This window comes from Diachasmimorpha longicaudata, chromosome 1 (genome assembly GCF_034640455.1).
Source record: "Diachasmimorpha longicaudata isolate KC_UGA_2023 chromosome 1, iyDiaLong2, whole genome shotgun sequence".
In the NCBI taxonomy this organism is placed as follows: Eukaryota; Metazoa; Arthropoda; class Insecta; order Hymenoptera; family Braconidae; genus Diachasmimorpha; species Diachasmimorpha longicaudata.
The window spans coordinates 6,719,003-6,742,573 of NC_087225.1; the positions used below are offsets into that span (position 1 = coordinate 6,719,003).

At 36.3% G+C, this 23,571-nt stretch overlaps 3 protein-coding genes across 8 annotated transcripts in view; 1 reads left to right on the forward strand and 2 right to left on the reverse strand.

Moving 5' to 3' along the window:
- Positions 1 to 5,493, reverse strand: part of LOC135161842 (uncharacterized) — a 42,764-nt gene extending 37,271 nt beyond the window's left edge. Inside the window, exon 1 of the mRNA XM_064119789.1 lies at positions 3,580 to 5,493. The gene's annotated coding sequence lies outside the window, so the exon portion shown is untranslated. The remainder of the gene's footprint in view (positions 1 to 3,579) is intronic.
- LOC135161740 (3-phosphoinositide-dependent protein kinase 1) overlaps positions 1 to 14,381 on the forward strand; it is a 52,260-nt gene extending 37,879 nt beyond the window's left edge. The window contains exons 1-3 of one of the 4 annotated variants that reach the window (XM_064119599.1): positions 1,852 to 1,929; positions 9,878 to 10,138; positions 10,927 to 14,381. In XM_064119599.1, coding sequence (XP_063975669.1) covers positions 1,867 to 1,929; positions 9,878 to 10,138; positions 10,927 to 12,330 — 1,728 coding nt within the window. In that variant the 5' untranslated portion in view covers positions 1,852 to 1,866 and the 3' untranslated portion in view covers positions 12,331 to 14,381. Of the gene's footprint in view, positions 1 to 1,851; positions 1,930 to 6,502; positions 7,292 to 7,315; positions 8,461 to 9,877; positions 10,139 to 10,926 lie in introns of those variants that run through there. The other 3 variants (XM_064119620.1, XM_064119613.1, XM_064119607.1) reach the window with 3 other exon arrangements.
- A 686-nt stretch (positions 14,382 to 15,067) lies between these two features.
- The window catches only part of LOC135161693 (myocardin-related transcription factor A), a 98,125-nt gene continuing 89,621 nt past the window's right edge, over positions 15,068 to 23,571 (reverse strand). For all 3 annotated transcript variants that reach the window (XM_064119535.1, XM_064119551.1, XM_064119543.1), the window contains 4 exons: positions 22,829 to 23,125; positions 22,215 to 22,546; positions 21,576 to 21,854; positions 15,068 to 20,351 (listed from right to left, as the gene is read on the reverse strand). In XM_064119535.1, the coding sequence (XP_063975605.1) occupies positions 18,240 to 20,351; positions 21,576 to 21,854; positions 22,215 to 22,546; positions 22,829 to 23,125 (3,020 nt within the window). In that variant the 3' untranslated portion in view covers positions 15,068 to 18,239. The remainder of the gene's footprint in view (positions 20,352 to 21,575; positions 21,855 to 22,214; positions 22,547 to 22,828; positions 23,126 to 23,571) is intronic.

A 23,571-nucleotide genomic window follows, 5' to 3' on the forward strand; every position in this document is an offset into this window, starting at 1 on the left:
ACCGCTCGGAGCATCTATCTCTCTTACTCTCGAGTATATAACAACGTCGTCCAGCTATGCATCCCCGCATTCCACTCTCACGCTGCGCGCGGACCCTCAAACCGGCCCACACACATCTATCGAGCGTTACACTGGAAGAAGAGATAAGTGAGGAACAGAATAAGGGGAGAAAAAAAAAGGTGCTCTCATGCTACTCTGGACATACCGCGTCACGTATAATAAGCTCAACTTCGAGTAACAGGGATGAAAAGTTGTAACATTTTTTGATACGTCTTGGGGGACCTTGAATGAGGTGAATCATATTCGTGGATAATGATCTGAAGTTTAGAATTTGGGTTATAAAATCATTAGACGAATGGGTGAAGGTTTTTCGAATAATTAAATAACAATAAAAATTCATACGAGTTTCTCTGAATTTCAGTGGAATTTCGAAATCTTATCGTGTCTCCTTTTATCATTAACATCAATTAGGGAAAATTACTGAGATAATTTGAGATTTTTATGGAACTTAGCGTCGCCATTAAGATGTCGAAGTCTTTGTACATACTTTGTTTTTCTTTTGGTTGGGCGGGAGATACACTTTAATTGTAACTTTTCCTGTTAGTTTTATCTCTATATTAAAATTTCAACTTTTTCCTTGTTTTTATTAGTATTCCTCGAGGAAAAGTCGCAGAATATTGTTATCATTTCTGCGGCAAATAATATCCTCGATCAGGAAACCGTAAATTAAACTTTTAATTTGTGGTGGACTAGGGAGTCCCAAGTGATGAATTCGGGTTTTCCCCCACGGAATAAAAAGAATGTATCGTGAGAGTAGGAATGTAGGGCACTGATGAAGTGGAGACTTAGTCCCAACAAATTTCTGAAGTTGTCGTTGCCCTGGGCCCATATTTCAAAATGTTAATTAAGCTTATACTACTCCTCGATTTTATCTGAAATTTAAAATCATTCTCTTTCTGGATTCTCGTAGTATTTACAAACAGAATTAATTAAAAGTATCTTTCTTAAATCAGCCAGAATATCGATCTGTCAATGAAAGAAAAGTCAGAAAAAATATTCACAGTCGGATATGCTAGCTTTAATTTTCACTGGAATTTTTCTATGAAAACGTACATTACAACATTACATGTGTGTGAGAAAATGCACTTGTCAATGGCCTGGGGGAAGGTGAAATTTAATTACTTTATTTACCAATAGTTATCTTCCATTAATGTCGAAGAAACTTTACCAAATGACATGATCTTCATTTTGTATATCCGTCTTTTGGATTTATTTATCGATATTGTTTTTTTTTCTTATCACAAGAATATTGTTTACGAATTTCATATTTCAAAAAAGACAACATTAATGTCTGCTCGTATTAGCTTATTAGCAATGGTTGAGAAAAAAAATGTTTCATTATGCGTTTCTTCATTCATATATTGAAAGATTAACTAATGAAACGCGTCTTGCGGTAATAAACAATCAAGTAAGCGTAGGTGATGTATCGACCCACGCATTCAGCACATATGTTCGATTATCGATATCACCTAATCTCGGTGTTATCGAAACTCGACCGAACGGCGAAATAAACCGGTGTCAAATATGTATTATTCGTAGACTAGTACTTTTTTTTATCGTGTCATTATGACGTTCGCTGACGTAAATTTACATTTCTATAAAATTTTTATGATAATGGAATTTAATTAGTTTTTTTGTGTGGGCAAAGTATTATTTCCAATACAGAAAGTGAATAACCACTCGTTTTTTATAATTAGCAATTGAGTTAACGTGCAAAATGAGTCAGCAGAAACGTTATATATGTATAAAGAAGTTGAAGATACTTTACACTCAGTTCAGTTGTGCTATTCTAATGAAGAGAATAAAATGTCCAGTGGAACGTTTTACTCAGTTTATTTACAGTTTACGAAACCAACAACAACGCTGAGGGTGAGATTTAATGTTTCCGATGATCATTATCAATTCATTAATTTTGTAAATTATGTGCTTCCTCCTAATCGGTCAATGGACTCGAAAATTGATGGTTTGACCACTAAAAGTCAAGCACGTTTTTTTATAGCCCAGTCAATTTCTGACATGATATGCGCCGATCGATCAATAGCGTATCATTAATCATTGATGCGATAACTTAAAAACTGAAAAACTCAGCAGACATTTATATCAAACGTAAGTAGAAAAGGCACGTTATGCATAGACGGAGTAAGTGTCTCCCACGTTACATGAAAAAGTAAACTTCCCATGAAATGAAGGTATGATATTTTTCATGCACGATATAAATTCAAAAATTGGATGGCACCAATGGGGCCAACTCCGACATTTAGAACGTCATTGTAAAACCGGAAAAATTCAGAAGATAGTGAGAACTTAATTTTATCAGTCATTACAGAGGAATAGGAAGCTTGTACAGACAATTTTCAATGATTTTCATATCAAGAAGAATGGATGCACGAAAAAATTTTTGCAAAGGCCAATCAGTAATTATTAATCTATTTTCAGTGCTTTTCCTTGGCTAATATAGATTTTAGAAATTGATTCGACCGATTTCCAATGACTAGCAGTTGTAAACATTCCGCCTTCCCCCATGTGTTCCTAATCTACTGATTTTTGACCGTCACATGTGTGGAAACCAGTCAAAACATCATTTTCTGGGAAAATCATGGGAAATTTTGTAGTGATTTTCAAAAATAGCCATAAAAATCAAATTAACTAATACAACCGTCGTAGTTATCTTTTAACTTTGACTTTGTGATATGGAAACAAACATTGTGAGGTATGTGGGAGTCATTTGAAGTACAAGAAAACAACAATTATTACTATCGCCGAGTATTACCATCTTCGAAGTGGGTCAGAAAAACATCCAAATAAATTCATTAAGCCAGTATGCATTGAACATTTTATTTTGAGTTACCATAAAATAACTTATTTAAAAAAAAATTGAAATTAAATTACCTGAATTCTAATGAAGGTCAATGAATAGGGGGACGAATACTCTCATTTGGAACAAAACAGAATGGTTTAATTTCATGGTTTCATCAGCGGCGATTTAAAGGGAAGTTTTACCATATACACACATGCATACAGACACAATTTCAAAAAGACATTTGTGGATTTTTTGGATCATAATTGGCTGATATAACGGAACAGTTTTGGAACTTAAATTTGAACGATTATAATCTCTGTTTCCATTTGGCTCCAAAACTTGAAAAAAATGCAAATTTCCTATTGATGAACCAAACAAACTTGTTATCGTGAATATGTGCTCAACACCATACACATAATTATCAGCCATAATTTAATGATTGGCGCCAAAGAGTTTATGATCTCACGAACAGGGATAATAAAGAGACAGAAACTAAATCGAACAACTTCTTAATCAAACAAATCATTCAAGCATGTACAACGGCTGGAGGAGGTCTCATCACCCCATTGATAACGATAAACATGTATCGCGTATTTTCAATGCTCGTGGAAGAATCACCCGTCTCATTCTTTCTCCTCAGTACAGAAAGTGAAAGAAAAAAAAAGAAAACAAGTAGTAACGTTCGAGGGAAAAGTACATTTCCCGTTCTATATACAAACCGGCGATACAGCGATGCTCCAAACATTCCATTGATAAACAACCAAGAAGTGTGTCTCTAAGAAAGAAAAATTCTGAGGAATTTTTATTGTCAAGAGGTCAAATCCCCTCTGTACGTTTTCCACTGAAAATCAAATATTAATTTACGTATTGAAAATTTTCTCAGGTCACAATATTTAATATTAAATATAGAAAATCGTTTTACATTTTGTTCCGGTATATTCTGTCGTCCGGAGACGCTAAACTCGTGATGATCTACACTATCAGGTGCATGATTAAATTAAAAAAAGGGTATCACGAGTGTGCGCTTTGAACTGTCGAGGCCAAAATTTTCCTTCTCGCCTGCCAAATTGTAAATATAGTTACATCGACAGCTTTATATTTACGAATTAGACTTTGATTTCTGGACTCACTGGCAGATAAAAGTTTAATTCACCATTCATCGTGTTTCAGAGTATATTTTTTCACTGTTAAAATATCAATTTACAGAGTCACTGACCATAGTCCCTGACTTTTAATATTTTTATCATTTTTGGAAAACACCTGATAACATTGACACAACAAAATATACCGGTTTTAAGTTTTATTATTTAATGCTACGACGTATCATCGCCGTCGAGGATCTTTTTACGTTTCCACTAAACTGTTTCAAAAATCGCAAAACTTTTAATGGTAACTGAATAATGATAAAACCTAAAAACGGTATATTTTTTGCGTCAATCTAATCTAATCTGACCTGATCCATTTCCCAGAAAATGAAAAAAAAAACATGAAAGGGGGGTATATCGGAAATAACTCCTTAACTCACAATAACATCACAATATTGATGTATCATCGTAAATTGTTTTCATTTACTCAGCGGAACAAATTATTTTGCGCTACATTTTCCTAGGCTTTCTCAATAACTACGAAAACAAGATAACCATTGAAATTATTCTACTCGATGGTATTACTCAATAATGGAAAGAACGAGGAAAACAAGTATATTTACCTGATGTCTGAACAACCTGCGTGCAGACGTAAACAATTTTTTTAACGTCATGACAACATAATAATATGAATGGCTGTGGATCTTTTATGGTTTGTACATCATCAGCCGCACTGTGCCGTCATTGTACGTCCGGTAGTTATTTGAATCGCGGGAAGGAAGTCCCTAAGAGTGAACTAATTGCTAATCGACTCGACATCCGTACTCAAGCTCGCATAAACCCATTCCCATAATCATCACACCAACTTCAAATACAGACATGTCGTTTTAGATGCAATCACGAAAAAATTTTGATTTATGTTTTTTACATTGTCATTTTCTTCCCAAAATAGAGCGAGCTATGTACATCTCCTGTCGAGCATGTTTTTGTTGATAATTTTCAACTCACGATTTCCTTGACTCAACCAAAAATTGTTTGAGCACTTGTTCATTTTTTTTTAGTTTAAGATCGTGATCATTCGTCAGCAGTTTATATTTATTTGCTGGAAGGCTTTGCAGACTTTGCACATAATTCCACGAACCCATTGACGGTACTACGCAAATTGTCACGATGACTCGAGGAAAAAACGAGGATGTATGTATAGAAGATATGTATATGTAATCCATGCGTAGTGCAAGATTTGTAAATAAGATAGAAACCTAGTAATAAAACTATTCGTTCGAAAATGATTTCTTTTTCACAGACAAAGTTCACGAGTACTGGGAAAATCCATGTTCATAACGAATGAGCACAGTTTTACAATTTGTTATCATAGTGAAACCGAGATTAATTATTCATATTTACAGTGACAAATTGATCAACTTTTTTTTGACAACTCTTGATAAACTTATGTCGCTCATGAACAACTGAATATTTCAAAGACTATCATTTCAGTAGGATAAGAGCTAAATGACTTATCGCACTCACCAGTGATTTTTCTAAAAATATGCAATAAGCGCGATAATTCTACAATTTGTTATTAGAAGTTGCGCACACTTTTAATCTCATTCATGGATGTTATCAGCGTCAAAATTTCCATACAAAGATTATTCACATTGTCCTGTTAATTTCGAAATTTTTCAGTTGAAAAAATCCGCCTTATGGCCCCTCGTCCACGATCTTGTAACCTGAACATTATTAGGACTAATTACCTAATGTACAATCCATTGAGAAATATTCCACTCGGAAGGACAAACATAAACCAATAACGTTCATCCTTTCAGCTTACATAATTTATTATTAACGGTCTCGCAGACACTGCTAGCCAGAATATTTAAATATTTATTTTATTTTTCTTGTCCACAACGGTGAGATAACTATTTCTAAAAATACCCTGCATTTACCGGAATCCCATTCACAGACAAATAGTGAGAAAAAAAAATATGTATACCCAATAGAAGTTCAAATATTTGTGTGCGATTTCCACCTAAAACCTACGGGAATCAATAAAAGAAAAAAAAATGAGGCATATCCAAGAACCGACCGGATGCAACGCCAGAATGGCAATGCAATGTAAGCCTCTCCACTGAAGTCCGTTACTTGTATCGGGTATTTCTCAGAACGCGCCTATAAACAAACAAACACACCTAACCGTGAAGAGGCTAAAGACTGACGTACATATGTGTGTATGAATGCAACAGTATTGGTGGCTGCGAGTGGTGTACGGGGATCCCAGGCCATTTACAGTGTATTCCCATCGTAGTGGACTCTGTGTATGTTACCATAAGATAGTGTGGTGGGAGACTTCTGGCGCCGTCGCTGGAATTCCCTTTCCCGCTTCCTTCCCGCGCCTTCTCACACTCTCTCTCCCTCTCTCTCTCTGAGTGTTTCATCTGCGTGCGCATTCACTCTTACAACAACCGCCACCCCTTCTCCTCCTCCTCCCACGATTATTTACCCCCACCACAGAAGATGAGTGTTTTTAGTTGTGAAAATTATTTCAAAAGCTTAAATACTCTAATTTTTCTGGTGTCAAAATAAGCTCAGGTGGTCGGGAATATGAGAGTGTAACCAAATGGTCCTATTAGATTGGTCACAGGTTGAGGATAAAGTCTTGGATGTGAGTGTTGTTGCAGAAATTACGGGGGAAAAAAATGTCCGATGAATAAGCGACTCAGCAAAAATAGGAAAATTGTAATTTGAAACAGTGGAAAAGCACACGCGTCTGTGCGTGGGCAAATTCCCGCGGTGAGAGTGGATGGGATATAGAATTCCAGGCGGCACAGACCCAGCAGGTGAGGGGAGCAGTAACAATACACGAGCAAAGGGAAATGACGCTAAGTCTGGGCGTTGGAGAGGGGATGGCCAAGTGAGACAGAGAATGGTTCATCGAGTGGGGGGTGTGTCAGCAAAGCGCGGGTAAGCAGGAATCTCTTGGAGTTCTTGGACGCCGCCCGTGTAAACTTAGTAAGCGAACGGCTCTCAAACGCCACGGATGTGCTTTTAATTTTGTTCTTTGCGTTTTACACAAATCATTCCGTCCAATATCAATCAAGCTATTGGACCACTATTGCGATTTCTAAATTTCGGCGAATTATCGTTGACATTTTGAGAGTTACAAGTTGAATAATAAATATAAATAATCTGAGTAAAAATCAAAATAATACAAACAATTAGCGGGAGTTTCGAATTCTTTGGATTTTGTTTTCTTCATTAAAAGTGGCTTTAAACAAACAAACTGGATTCCAACAAGCAGTACGTGTCGCGATTGCATCGCGGCTATCGTAGGCTCAAAAAATTATTCAAGGTAAGAGCAAAAATAAATTGCTTTTAAAAAAACACATTTGTTTTTTTATCTCTTGGCCCTACACATCGTGGGAAGTTAAAATTTAAAAGCCGTAGCGTACGTTGAATTTTATTCGCATAAATCATTGAATACAAAATATTTTGAAAATTTTTTAACGGTCACCGCCAAGTTGGCTCGCGTGAACGTGGGTAATCCCAGGTCTCGGGACCTGAAAGTTGTTTACTGTGACTCCGTGGTGTCCGTTCTTGCTGGCAATGAGAAAGTTGTTAGTAGAGAAATACTGCAGAATGTTGAAGAAAACAACAACATTAACCCATTTGCATACTTTGCATTAGTTACCATTTTCTACTAACTACTCACTTTACATAACTCTGAAAGTATTAGAATAAAGTCTGCAACATTGGCAATCAATACTAGTTTACTATCTCGTAAAGTCCTAAAATTCTGAGAGAGCAATATATTTACATCCACCGATTTTAAGTGAATAAATTGAAAAAATAAATCAATACATGTGCAACGTCTCTGTGTTTGTATCACTCTTTTTATCTTCCTCACTCGTCTCGGTGGCAAAGTCATTGCATTGGATCGATGAAACAACGCCCGGAAATTTGAGTTTACCCAAACAAACGTCACCGTACATACCGACGGACGCTTGCTTATCGGCCGATATCCACTGTATCGTCCGCTTAACGCCTTGAAAATTGAATTTAAAAAAAAATTCTCAAAGTTGTTTAGTAAATACTCCAATGGACTTTACATATCTGGAGTTCCACAATATTAGTAAAAATATAAGACAACAATAATAAGCAAAGGAATGGGAATTCGAAAGTGCTCCCCGCACGCGTTCGAATTTAGCCCATCGCGACAAGGCGGGAGGATTTAAAGTAGGAAGGGGACCCCCCCTTCAATGCATGTTTCATCGTCTGCGAATGCAAAACATCTCATTCACCGGGTAAAAGTACACCTCTCTGATCGTAAGCCAACAGTGCGCGCGCACATTGTGTTTGACCAATACTGTTGTAATAATAATGCCCATAAGGTATAAATAACAAGTAAAGCCCCGTTGGCTCTGGAATGTAGCTGAGAGAAGAAATAAAAAAAAAAAAAAAAAAAACATTGTAACGAAGGAAATGGAAAGAGCAACTTGTGAGGGGGATGAGTGGGGGAAGGTAAAAAGAGATACATGAGAGATTCTAAAATTAGAATGGCCGTTCGGAATGTTGGCTTGTTTTATGTACACGGGAATAGGGCAATGCATTATAGATGTTAACGTACAAAACTAATATTCATCGAGTTTTATGATTCAATGAAAATGTCAAAGTTGCTGGATACTTTTTATGCGAAATACCAGAGGAAAAACCTGATGGGGGAGAAAAAAAAAAAGTGCTCAGATATTCCAACTTTTCCACTCGGGGGTTTTTTTTTTTTTCGTCTATTTCATCGATATCTGAGAGTAGTGGGTTGCGATTGAAATGTCACATGATTTTCCTGTACTTAACGAAAATCACCGCTGAAATAATGTCTCGTGACATTTCACATATTTGAGAAATCGTATAGTGACATAAGTTTATGTACTATTATTTGTACGGTTTCTTTTATTCGTTCATTTACCTGGAAAATAATGTGAATGATAACAAGAGCAAATAACTACGTTGATGTACTAAAACAGACGAGTCTCGAGTTAAATGGTTGGTTCTGGGGTCATTGTCCTGGAACGCATGGCTAACTGTGGCCATTGGCTCACTCTGTGGCCTTCACTCCGACTGGAATGAAGTAATACACAAAAATAGTAATTCGATATTTGAAATGACAAGAATTTTGATAAACGTTATTATGATTATACGTGATAACAATCACGTCCATTAATGGTTATTTTTATTTCCAATATTTGGTGTATCAGTGGGTACAGATAATCATGAAAAATAATCAATAGTGAAGGTGATTGACCGTGAAAATAAATATTTTTACTATCTCCATGGATAATTCATTCACTTCGAGGGCTTTTCAATGCCAAACTACTGTTGCTAAGCCAATAATGCGTAAAAAAAGCAATACAGCGAGACTGTAACACTTAATTCCTTCTCCTCTATCCTTGTAGAATTTCTCTCCCTCATTAAATTTTCTGATATACACATGCACATGAAGCTTTATAACTGTTGGTATATGCCGATGGTATTTCGATATGTATATAACCGGAAGTTAGAAATATCACGCTTACTCCCCGTGATCGTTGAGTTGAAGTTCACATGAGCGATAACCTTCATAAAAATGCAATCGAAACTGTGAATAAATTCCACGAAACATTCTTCAAATAAAGACATCGATTACTGCATAATTTAGTGATAAATGTTATTTTTAAATATTTCTTATTCTTATGTTATTTTTTACCCTTCTCCTCTCTCGGTGGGGGTACGATAATGATGATCATGTAATCGCCAATTCATTCACTTGATTAGACGTCCCTGACAACTGAACAAATATTTGTTTGAGGTTTTTTTTCAGTCGAATTATTTTTGATTAGATATTTCAATTGCCTAATTCAGCTGAATAATAATCGAGGATTTTTTTTTATTAATTGTTTTGCAGCGTGTGGCGAACCAGGCGCTTACCGTTTCGCCACAGCCGGCAGTGACGGTGGAGGAGCCGGTGTCAAAAATGTCTCCACCTACTAATGACATGACTAACAGTGTTGTGGCTAATCAAAATACCATATCGCCATGTTTACCATCTACACCAAATACGGATATTACCACTGCTACTACCACGACGACGGTATTACCAACACATAAACGTTCGCCTAAGGACTTCATCTTCGGGAAGGTCATTGGCGAGGGCAGTTTCTCTACCGTGAGTGTCTTGCTTTTACGCTATTGAAATAAAACATTTTCTCCAGAGATTATCCCGATGGAGAAATCGATATCCAAGTATTTTGGATAAGTTAATGATCTCCAAGTTTTTTGGCTACTGTTTCGCCAGTCCAATACTCTTATATTTTTGTAGGCGAACCACATTCTTCAGGAGATATTCCACAGTATCGTTATTATTTAAATTCTGCAGTTCTGAATTTGAATCTCAACATCTAAATGTTTCTTGGCGGATGTTTGATGAGACAAATTGAACGAGCATTTTATATGAATAATTTTAAAGCCAAATAGTTTTTAATATTCATGTATTACTTCTGTGCCCAGTGTTTTTTTCATGTCACGGAATATTTATAATTTCTTTTAAAGGAAATAAACGTTTTTGCGAAATTTCAATTTCATGAGAATATAGTTGTATAAGCGAAAATTTTTTTAAATCGCCTTATTTACAATCTTTGTTTGGGCCTCAGGTGTTAAAAGCCTGCACTTCATTATTTGTTATCTTCTAAGGTGTATATTACGACTATTTAGATTTTTTCCATGGCTGGGGACAATTATAAATTTTATCTATGAACAAAGTGAAAATAATTTAGAGAAAAACGTATTTTCTGGAGACATACCTCAAGTGACTTTGACGATTAAAAATATGTGAATTGATTGTGAGATTTGGATAAAATTGTTAAAAAATACTTGGATATCCTTGTTGCAATATAACGATTATAATCATTATAAATGCAAAAAATTAAACGATCAATGTTTTATTCTTCTCCACAGGTTTACATCGCTAAAGATATTCACACGAGTCGTGAGTACGCAATAAAAGTGTGCGACAAGCGTCACATTATCAAAGAGAAAAAGACCGAGTACGTTAAACGAGAGAAAGAAGTGTTAAACATGTTGGCAGGTGCAAAACACTCGTTTGTACGTTTATTCTGCACTTTTCAAGATGTAGATCGCCTCTACTTCGTTCTTTCCTACGCCAAGAATGGCGAACTACTGCCTTACATCAACAAAGTCGGTTCCTTCGACATCGAGTGTACAAAATTTTACTCAGCCGAGATTCTTCGAGGTCTCGAGTATCTTCACGGTCTTGGTATCATTCATCGTGACCTAAAACCGGAGAACATTCTCCTCGATGAAAAAATGCACGTACTCATCACCGATTTTGGTAGTGCCAAAATACTGAAGGAGGATCCAGATTTGGAAAGACGAAGTGATACCTATGACAGCCGACTAGCATCAGCTAAACGTGAAAGAAGTAATTCTTTCGTTGGCACAGCACATTACGTTTCTCCAGAATTATTGACCGACAAAACAGCATCAAGAGCTTCAGATCTTTGGGCTCTTGGGTGCATAATATACCAAATGGTGGCGGGGCTACCCCCATTCAGATCAAGGAGTGAATACTTGATATTTCAGAAGATCTTGAAACTTGAGTATGAGATACCCGATGGATTTTGTGATCTTGCTAAATCGCTTGTTAGTCAGTTACTTGTTGTGAAACCGTCTGAACGACTTGGTGCAGCAGATGAACATGGCAATGGCTATCCAAGTATCAGAGCCCATGAATTTTTCAAGGGAATTGACTTTGAGACCCTTCATGAACAAACACCACCGCCAATTTATCCTTATCTACCTGGTACCTCTGAACACGAAGAGATGAGATCACATTATCGTGTTCCTGATCATCTCGAGCCTGGTTTGGATGATAAACAACTGACAAGGCTTCTTGGTTTGGGAATTGGGGAGGATGTCACTGATAAACCAATACCTGCTGTCGATAAACCACGACGAAAGAGCGGTTGCATCTCTGATCTCAGCCCGGAGGAAATCAGGGAACAACTTGAGAAGCAAAGGAGCTCTTGTCCCTGGCATCCTTTCGTCGATGATAATCTCATACTGAAACAGGGTTTTGTGAGTAAACGAAAAGGATTATTCGCCAGGAGAAGAATGCTCCTTCTCACCACTGGACCTCATCTCTATTACGTTGATCCTGTTAATATGGTACTCAAGGGTGAAATTCCATGGAGTCCGGAGTTGAGAGTTGAGCCTAAGAATTTCAAAATCTTCTTCGTTCATACTCCTAATAGAACTTATTACCTGGAAGACCCAGAGGGATTTGCGTTGGAGTGGTGCAGAGCTATCGAAGATATGAGGATTCACTGTTATGGACTATAGGGATGATAATTCAAGAGGTATGGAAAATCATTAGGAGAGATGTTGAGAAATTTTAGAGGTGTGGAACTCTCCGGTTTTTCCGTTTTTAAATTAGCCAATTGAATTTAATTATTCATTATTCGTCATTATTTAGGTAATTTCCAATTTAGTCAGTGAAATTAGTAAATTGTCCAGGTGTCGTTTTTTAAAAAATTAAATACTGCGTCGTGGTGAGTAAATTATTTATTCAATATTTGATGATTCGTATTCTGGTATTCCTTCTTGACAAAGGTTTATTTTCCGACTTGATAGAATTTTCGTAGATAAATTTCTTAACTCACTGTGCGCTATTTAATTGGGATATAATCAATTATAAATGAAATTTACAAGAAAAAGGTGTAAATGTTGACTTGAATCGGATTAACTGGTTAATTGTAATTAGCTGAATTGATAATTGCAGTTACTTAAATAGTTATCTGAATTTTCTCGTCATTTCCTGAATAGTCAATTGATCAACTAATTAATTGATTTTATCAAGTAATTTATTCGAGAAAAAACCACAAAAATAGGACAAATTTTGTTTTCTGTTCAGTGTCTGGTTAAGTTAATTGATAAAGAGAAACTTATGTTTCTCTTTGAAATATTTATTATTTTTGTGAGTAAAATTTGACTAATTCATCATTTTTTGATTAATTCATCTATCAATGCAAGTAGTATTATTTTACGATTCAAGAGTTACATCAGATTAGAATAAGTAAACCTTCATTGGTGTGGTTAGCATGCAAGAAAGAGGGGGATTCAATAGGTGATGAAAGTTAATTCATAATTTTGTGTATATAAACATGTGTTCAAGCATTCGCAGGCGCCCAATCCACGATAATCATCGAATCTATTTGTTTAAATGTGTATGATAGTATGAATTTTGTACCTAAAATAATGAATATACATATTAGACGATATTAAAGCTTTGATATGTATATTTATGCAGATCGACATGTATTTATTGCTGTGAATAGTTGATGTGCGTGTGAATGTAGAAATTCATCTGAATGTATTTAAACGAAGAGATTCGATTGGGCAATTAATATGATAATTAATTTAAATATCTCATTTCAACGGTTGGAAAGACTTGAACAGGTTATATATAAGGTTTACGAGGAAATAGAAATCTTGTAAAGTGCATGAGATAATTTTTTAATTAAGCATGAGAAAATTCTTCCATTTTTTTTTTATAAAGTATAATTTTCTTTATGCTCGAAATAATTGTGAGACTCTTTTGAGTTGAATAATTGTTCTCATTGCCTAGTAGTTCATCCAAAATGACCGCTTTTGGTAAGCTACGTACGGTAGGGGCGGGCTATACTTCAAATTATTATCTGAGGCACTTTACAATTTTTACAAATCTTATTTATTTATTTATGCTTACATATTTATGAAACTATTTATTTCTGTCACTAATTTTTAGTAATATTTTTAGCTGAGATGAGATATTTATAGTATTGTCTTTATCGTGGATTCAGTGTAGAAATTGTGTCTCATGGAAATTGTGGTATTTTTCTACGTTTTATGAAGAAAATTTTGGGCGATTTTCAGATAGTCAGACACAGTTTTAACACAATGGGTAATTATTTGAGTTTCTAGCCAATTCGAACGAATTTAGAATGTGTACTGTTGGCCAAAATGAAGATGATAATTAATTCAAGTGTGTGTGTAATTTAATACAGTTGATTGATTAAGTTGTGCATTAGTTTGAACGAAATAGTTTTTCGTCGATACGAGCATGCTTCGGCAACTATAATTGCAGTATTATTATATATACGTAAGGTTCATCTCTTATTTGTTAATTTATAGGGGCTTTCGGAGGATTTTTCCGAGGTCCTTTCAGTGTATATATAACATTTGTAATATCACATGGAAATGAGAGGAGGGGACTTTGATCCCGGAATAATTATACACAGGCATGAATTCGATGACTATACATAATTGTAAAAAGAGATTCTGTAAATATTATGTTAAAACCATATTCATGTTGAAGAAAAAGATGTATTTATAGTAAATTTTCTGGAATACCACACTGCAATGTTTTATTTTATTAATATACCCCTCTTCAACCCTCATTTAACTTATTGTCTCCTTCGTAGTGAGAATAAAATTAAATGCAGCTTGAGCCATATATACATTGGTAAAATCAAAACTTTTTTGTGGAGTTTTTGCTCTTCTATGGCATCACTAAAATATGATACTCATCCGAATACAAAATGTCCAAATGTTAAAATTACCAGCAGTTTCGGCCGATCTTTTCGCGCATGTCGTCTGGGATACTCTGAGAAACCCTCATTAAATGTCTAAACGTATATGAATATTTCCATGTAGATAGCAGACAGGTGATTGCTTTTCGCAAAATGGACTATCGTCGTACGTCTATGGTTTGTACTAGGTTTGTAGTCGTTTGTACTAAGCGTGAAATATTTCGTTAATTTCTAATTTATTTTTAAATAAATAATTACAAACCCAACATAAGTAGTGACCTCTGTGTCCGACAGACGAAGGCCTTATATGCCTGCAGTGCTCGTTTGACCGACGGTGCGTATAGAGAGAAGTACAGGGGGGCTCCGTTCGTACTTGTTCTCTCTCGATAATTGTTTATTTAAAAATAAAGGAGAAACTAATGAAGCATTTTAAGCTCAGTACAAACGGGTACACACCTAACAAAAACGACAGAATTAGTTCATTTTGAGTGGAAGTAAAAAGACATCAGTGAATGAATGATTTTATGTTTATATTTATTTATTTGATCAATTGGAAGGCAATCGATAAATTTGCAACAAATAAAAATAAATAACACACTCTTTCTCTCTCTTTTACCTTAATTATTTAAAATCCATAACTTAAATCAAATTAATCGAATAAAATAAATTAATTGATACGTTCGAAATATTTGTCTGACTTTGACGCACAGACATGCAGCATACGCAAAAATTCGCATCTCTTCATCCAATAAAAAATACATTTTCTTGTATACCTGCGTCTAGTATACTTAACTATATATTTTCCAGTTATTTCAAGTGTTTCATTCACTTAAACTAAACAATAAATTTTAAGCAATTGCGTTGCAAAACCTCGCATGATTATGCAATATAAAGACACTCGATTACTCACTGACAGACTACCAGATTCGCACAGCCCAAGAGAAACAAACAAGCATAATCAATTTTCAAATATTATAATTTGATGATTTTCCCTATCTCCCTTTTTTCGATTATCATTTGGACTATTCTACGAATATCTTGGAGATGGAGAAGTTGAGAGGAATTCGAATATTTTTTTGGGAGAATTTCTAAGGACTATAATGAGAATTTTGTTAATGAGCTCTTTTAAATCTCGTGAATCTAAAGATATTCGGAGGATAAGACCTTAGTAATTTTTCGAATTTTGATTCGTTTTTTCCTAATATGGAGCTTCTCTCTCCGGTATTGATGCCAATAAATTCAATTAATTCGTTTGAGGCAGTGAGTTGATGACGATTAATGACTAATAATAAATTTATTAGTCAGTACGTGAAAAGAATGGCCAAGTGAACCGTTTATCCAATTTTCAGCAATCAATCTCAACAGTCACTCAAGTATTGAACCATGTGTACCTTGATTCCTAAATTAATTCTATTTTACAATATATTACAAAACAATAAAGACGATTATTGTCATGGCAACACGATGCTAATGAGGAAGCGATATGTGATGGTAAAATTGGGAAGATTATCATTTCTTTTTCATTCTTAAGGGTTTCGTAATTTTGGCACATGATTATTTTTTCAAATTGTATGTGATCTACTTCATATTCTTAAATGTCGATGTTTTCAAAAATTTCGATCGAAAAATTTTAACCTATTGATGGAGAAAAAAAGTGTTGCAAATTCTCGACTGATTCGTTTCCTCGAAAATTGATCCCAATTAGTTGAAATAAAACGTAAGTAATTTTATTTTTTAAATGCATTAAGAAATTCTCTGCTGAATCCAACCATAGGCATTTTCAATTATGATTTGATTTAATTATTCGACTGAAGCACAAGGCTGTATGATATTAAATGCACTGCTCTTGAGAATTATAATCGATGGATTTTGGTAGACTTCACGGTAAATAATGGAAAAAAGAAACAGCCGCATCTGGAATGTTGCAATTTAGGCTGTTCCTTGAATGAATTAAAAATAACGATAACGGTATAACTTCAAGAATTTATAACGATTTTTTTCCTCATCAATGTGTCAATTTCTCGAATTAAAAAAAAAATTTCAAATGTTGTTTTTCTATCAAATAAATTTACAAAAAATACCTCCAAAAATTTTACAAAACTCTAGCACCATCAGACCTATTAGTAATTTGCCTCCAAACACTTTGGAACATGTTAAACACAATGTGTCCCAATATTATGTTTGGCTGACTGCACAGACACGATAAATTTAACGAACAATAGTGTGCCAAATTACTGTGATTTTTCGTTTTCATGATTTATATTAGATAGACTATTAAGAACTCGAGAGTTTGGAACACATGGAATGTCACAAAAACAACAAATAAGCACCACTGCGTAGGGGGTGAAGAGAGGAGGGAAAAGACGAAATAATTATACTGCTGAGAGTACAGTAACTGAACTGAATTAGTTGATAAAAAATAATTTAAACGTGCAATTGTCGTGTCTATGCGCGATTTTACTTCTTTTCAATCATCTAAATACGCTCCCTTGTAATTTCAACATAAGGTAGATTTTCTTCTCCATATTATAATAATATAATTGTATTATCTAAAATCACATACTCTGGATTAAAAATATCCCCAACTGCACCTAAAAATTTCTCAAAAATTGAGCTAAAAGTTAGTTTATCGCTCAATTTATAATAGGAAATACATTCTAGGTGCAATTATTACGTCTTACTGTTAATTTATTAGTTAATTATGAATAATTATTTTGAATATTATATTAATTTTTCGTATAATATTGTGTAATTATTCCATGATTATAGTATAAAGAGGTTTTGGGCATTATTGTTCCTCAAAAAATCGAGAACAATCGGTACATTTTCCACGTGTTCTTTTTCTAATTTATTACATGCTATTACCGCAATGATAGAAACTTAAGCAACACACGTAGAACTTAAACGGGCCGTTGTAGCACTAAACAATCCCTTCGTGATGAATTCTTTGGAGAATTTTCAAATAATTGCCATTGAATATCTCGCTTCATTAATTATATTTAATGATTATCGCATTCACTCAGTCATTGATGGAAGATGACGGCACTTAATATTTATCCTAATATCTGATTGATTTTTCTGTAATTTATTCCTTTGTAGTAAAATGATAGAAAGACCCACATCCCGGGTCTTTATGGAAGCTACTTTGTGTTAATATCTGAGAAACACAAACCTTTCATGTAAATAATTATTTGGATTACAAAAAGGTGCCTCTGGTATTTTTAAAATCAAAGATACTGGCAAAAAAGTACCAATCAATTTTTATAAGAACCGATCTCTCTAGTCACGACTATTTGAGCGTTATTAAGCATCCATAACTATCTCAGGAGCACGTAAGACATGTAAATTGCGCTCCATCACTCAGCAACACTCTTGGTCCAATATACATTAATTCATCTGTGTAACTCATTAATTAAACCTCATCATCTCACATCTATATTAAAATTTTACCATAATTAGGTCCTGCTTGAAGAGTCCATAAACCCTCAAGTAAGTGAAGCTCTTCATTAAGTACATTGGTGTCAAAAAGAAATCCTATCGATTATGAACCATCAGTTCATCATCGCACACTGTATGAAATGTTCAATTGAAACCTCATAAATGGCCCTCACAACTCTAATGAGTTATTACTCCAGTCCACTAAGTACAAAGATAAGGCCACATTTCATCCAAGTCCTCAGGCTAGGTAGCATAATCCCCTTTGTCCCAAATCAGTGTTAAATCTGAAGACATCTTGAAGTCGGAATCCTCCATATTCAAGAAATCAAATGGATCTTGACTATTAGCAAGGAGGGGATCGTAAATATCATTGCCAATATGCTGAGTTGAGGAGGGAGGAGAAGGATGATGATGCATCGTAGTGGTGAGACTGGGAGGAGATTGATGCATCAACGAATCCAACCAATCTGAGTCGTCCATATCCATCGACATGTCTCCAATGTCCATAAGCTCCTGAGGGACACTCTCCATCTTAACCACGAGATCACCATCCAACTGTCCGAAATCCATGGTATCCAGGGTTTCCAGATCGAGCCCCAATTCCTTAAGGTCTAGATTATTATTGGAGCTGGTTACCTCCTGAGGGGGTTGAGGATCAGGTGAGCTTTGCTGGACACTTTGTGGGCTTAACAACATGGCTGCATCGAGTTCAGCATCAGAACTGAGTAAATCAGCAGTGAACGAGGGGATATCGTTCTCCTGATGGTGAATCTGTCTCTCCTGCTGTAATGCACTTGGTAACTGCACTGAGAACGAAGCCAGGGGTAGAGGTGGAGGTGGGGGAGGGGCAGGCGCTGGAGAATTAGGACAACCACTCTGACTGACTTCCATTGCTATTGGACTGATGGGACTGGCAGCAAACACTAGCCCTGGGCTATCAGCTGGAGCTGTGAATACTAAATTTTGCTGTAGCTGACGATTTGGGGTTGTTGGGGTCGCTGGGTCCTGAGCAGCACTTGGTGGCAGCTCTCCATTTTTAATTAATATCTCCAAGACATCATCAACCACTTGGCTCTTGATGTGACTCTTTTGTGGTGGTTCAATCTTGACCTTTCGTAGTTTAGCAGCTTCATCATATTCTGGAGGCGGTTTTTCCTCGGATTTCGCTGCTGTAGTAGTTGTTGTTGTTGTTGTTGTGCTTCCAATGGTTGTTGTAGGTGTCTGCTGCTGAACTTGTTGCTGTGCTTGTGCAGCAACCAAAGCACCCAGCAGGGAGCCGTTTATTTTGGTGGGTTTAGCAAGATTGAGAACGATCGCGGCTGGAAGCTGCACGGTGGTATTATTTTTTACATTATTCTTCTTGTTATTTATGGCTGTAAGAGTCGCAGAATCGAGGATAGCAGTATTGTTAGGTTGTGACTGGAGGAATGCAGCTAGAGAGGCCTTCGCGTTCAATTGTTGGAAGGCAGCGTGTTGACTTTGCTGGGTCTGCTGTTGCTGCTGATTCTGTTGTTGCTGCAGTTGCTGCTGCTGGAGCTGTTGAAGCTGTTGCATCTGAATAGCTAATTGCTGTTGTTGCATCTTATTGTGAATATGATGCTGCAAGTAGAGTTTCTCTGCTCTTGCTGGCTGGCTCTGACGCATTTGGGGATTTTGACGTAGCTGCTGCTTAAATCTGTAGATTTCCCTCTGCAATTCTTCGATTTTTTTACGTTGCTCTTTGATTATGTCGTCACCTGGAGGACTCGACGGATCATCGTGCTCACTGTTATGGGGGGAATCTGTTCTGGGACTATTGGGCTCATCTTTTATGGGAGAACTGGGACTCTTGGCGTGTAAACTGGAGTCATCTGATGCCATTGGCCCTGGTGTGTCCATCAGGATATGACCCATATGTGTTACATGCGGTCCGGTAGAGTTGGAATTGGTGCTGGCGATCTCTGTGAAGGGTTTCAACCGTTCAATCAGCTGGGGTTTCGATCCCGAAACTGGAAGGTTCCGCCTCTTCAGTTCAACTTTAAGATCACTAACTTTCATGTCTTCCAATTTCCCGAGGGGTCGTAAAGGGGGTTGTTCACCCGGATTGTTGGAGGAATTGGACGGGGCCGGGGAGGGAACGTTTACACTTCCACCACTGACACTTCCCGCGTCGGAAGCACCGCTACTCGTCAGCGAGAGTGGTTTTTGTGTAGCTGGGAGGATTATTCGAGGTAGTTGATGCTGACATTCAAGCTGCCACTGGAGGAAGAGCTGTTGCTGCTGGAGCATTATCTCGTAACTGGTCTCGTTATGGGCGGCGGAATTCAGACCAGGTTGAACTGACGGTGGCGAGGCCTTCTGGGCATTTGGGGGCCCCTGGAACAGATTAGTGTTTATTACTTGGATTCTTCAATGGTTACGTGACAAGGAATGAATCTGATGATTTAATTGACTTCGGAAAAAATAATTATTTGAGGATAAAATATCACGAGATAATTTTCTGGAAATAAAAAATGATCGTCAAAAAATTCATCAGAGGTCATTTGGCAGTACAGTATTACTTTTCATGAAAGAATCTATTCGTTAGCCCAATTAATTATTCATTCTTGGGAATTACCATTGGACAAACAAATGATACAATTTGATATAAAGCGTTTTTGCAAATATCTCAGAACTTCAACAGCTGGATTCCTTCAATCATCTCCCGGGAACGATTTGTAAATATATTTAAAAGTAATTTCTGTCTAATTTATTACCGAAATGTATGGACTTCCAGATAGAAGATTTATCTGTCATTCAATTACTCGATGAAAGATGCGAAAATAATGGAATAAATTTATGGCAAGCGGAATAAAATTTTCGCTGATTGCCAAACGAGTGTAATTCAGGTCTACGTATATTTGATAGTGAGATTGTAATCTCCATGTGGTTGGCACGCTCAGAGTCCTCCAGTCTTTCAGCTGCAATTAGCACTCGAATTACTCAGTGCTAACGAGGGGGCCCTGGATACTCTCAGCTGTACGCGAGAGATCGCGAGACTTAATCACTCGATACAATCTCATACTACTTGGACCACTCTCTGGTATCCCAAATGAGCCGGTACATATATTTAATTTTGAAATTCGTCCGACAATTCCTCGAGTAAAATTCTCAAGAGGACAGGGCCAAATCAGCACTCATTTAAGATTACTCAACTTTTTCGGATTCATCGCTCGATACCTCGCAATTTCTAATGTTTAAATATATGGATGATTTTCAAAAAACAAATGGTCAAACTTTAATGTTCCAGACAGTGTTGTCATACTTTTAAATTTCAACATTTTTTGGAATATTTTTAAGACGGACCTTTCGGATGGTTTTTTCAAATATAGAATTTTCAATTCATTTAAAAATAAACAAATATAATTTTTTTGATAATACTCAATTGCTATTGGTAACCTATTAGTAAAAATAGGTTGGTGTATGCTAGAGGTAATCCACGAGCATTTTTCCACTTGCTATCTTTTTTTGTTATACTCATTTCTACAATAACGCAATTGAACAAGATGTCCAGAAACCAGCCAGATACTGAAGGGATACGAATTTTATGATTAAGTTTACCTTGTACTCGTGAAATTTGATGGTTCGTGTTTTTGGTTGACTCTTGGTTTTGGATTTTTTTCTATTTTTGTCCTTTCCAGGTGCATCACTCCTTTGGCATGTTGTGGCTATGGGACTCGCTTGTGGACGTGGGGTTATTGCTGCGGGTGGGGCTGGCGGTGACGCTATTGATATATTTGATAGGGGAGAGAGGCTGGATGTCGTCGAGCCAAGTGACATCGGACTAGGCGCTGGTGCCAGGGGTAATAATGTTGCTGTTGGACCATTTGTTTGACTCGCCTGTTAAATAATAAAATGTATATAATTTTTAGAGGCATTACATAATTCTTTGAGAAGTTGAACAGGATCCAACTTTTGAAATTACTCGGTAACAACATTTGTTAAAATCTAATAAATAGCTTTATTTGAAATTTTGGTGCTTGATTGAATGGCATTTATTTAAGAACCAATGCAATCACATGTTTACTTTTCAAAATGAACTCATTCATGTGATGGATGTTAATAGTAATTCCAAGGGGATCAGCTTATTGTGACTGAAGCTAACAGTTTACTGCCATTGACTGCACAAGTCTGCATTGACATATTTAATCGATCGATGTTGGCGAACATTTTCTACCTCATTAATTCATCTTATTTTACCTGTGAGGTTGGAAGCTGGGTATGTTGATTGCCAACCACCGAATTACATAACTCAGCAAAAGTTTGTATCGTTGGCTCTCCATTAGCTTGTTGAAAGACAGGCGACCCTGAGGAGACAACAACAGCACCACCAGTCGTAGGAATACTAAGGGAAACTGTGACGATTCCAGCAGATGCTGCTGCAGTTTCCAGCACATCAGTTCGACCCTCAAGAGGAGGTGAGGGTACACCTTCAGAGCTTTGAGAGTCATCTTCGAAGGTAATATAATGGTCTGGAGGTTGAGGTTTGCTCACCTGGCCTTCGCAGGTCGGCTTGAAGGGAATATGACCCTCTGCAACCATTTATCGATTGAATTAATGATTTTTTATCAATGATTCATGAAAACATATTGGAAATTTTCAAAAATGGTAGATTATTAATTTATCACCAATTTTTGTGCTTTTCTTAGAGCAAAAAAAATATTTGAAATTATAATAAAAATAGTATAAGCATTGTCAAACGCCCAGGAATGAAGAATCCAACGAGGTTAATAGGAAAACGCTGATATTCGACTACCATAACAAAATAAATCCTCAAAACAAAGCTGACATGGTGTATTGGCTGTTGTAAATACCTTTCACCGCCCTTTCAATGGGCTCTTCGGTATGCAAAATATTTTTCTGGATGAGCTCAAGGGGTCCAGGTCGATGACTGAGTTGATCGTTGAGCTGATCAGCAAGCCTTGCCTTCTTCAGCATTCGTTGTCTCTCGGCTAGGCTTGGATCAACATGACCCACGTCCTCCAGGATGTGTTGTCTCACCAGTTCATCTCTTCCCGGTCTCTGTTGTATTTTTGCCTTTAACAGATCACCGGTCTTTGCACGTTCCAACTGTTTGCGCTGCTCATGAAATGCTGGTGGAGTTTTCAAAGCTAAAGGGAAAAAATGAAATCATTTTAGAGAATTTATTAAGAGAATAATTAAAGACTTCATGGGGGAGAGTGAGCGCCTCATTAATAATTCTCGGAACAAATTGTAATGGATGAGTTGTGGAAACAAATTTTGGCTCCAAGAATTATATAAATCATAATTAATTCGATGAGGTTCGTTGTACGATGACTGAAATTTTCCAGAAATATAAAACAATTATTTTTGTACTGCGTTATATATGAGGAGCAGTTATCTGGGACGCGTTAACGGATGTAAAATTATGACTTGAGCCCTCCTAGGAAGCATAAATTCAACAGTGGAGTCTAGAGAATTTTGCACAACAACTGTACGACCTAAATTTCAAAAGTCATCAACATGGGGATATTATAATCAATGACAAAGCGACAGACTATCACAAATGGTGGTTCTAAATACTTTCGTTAAGTGG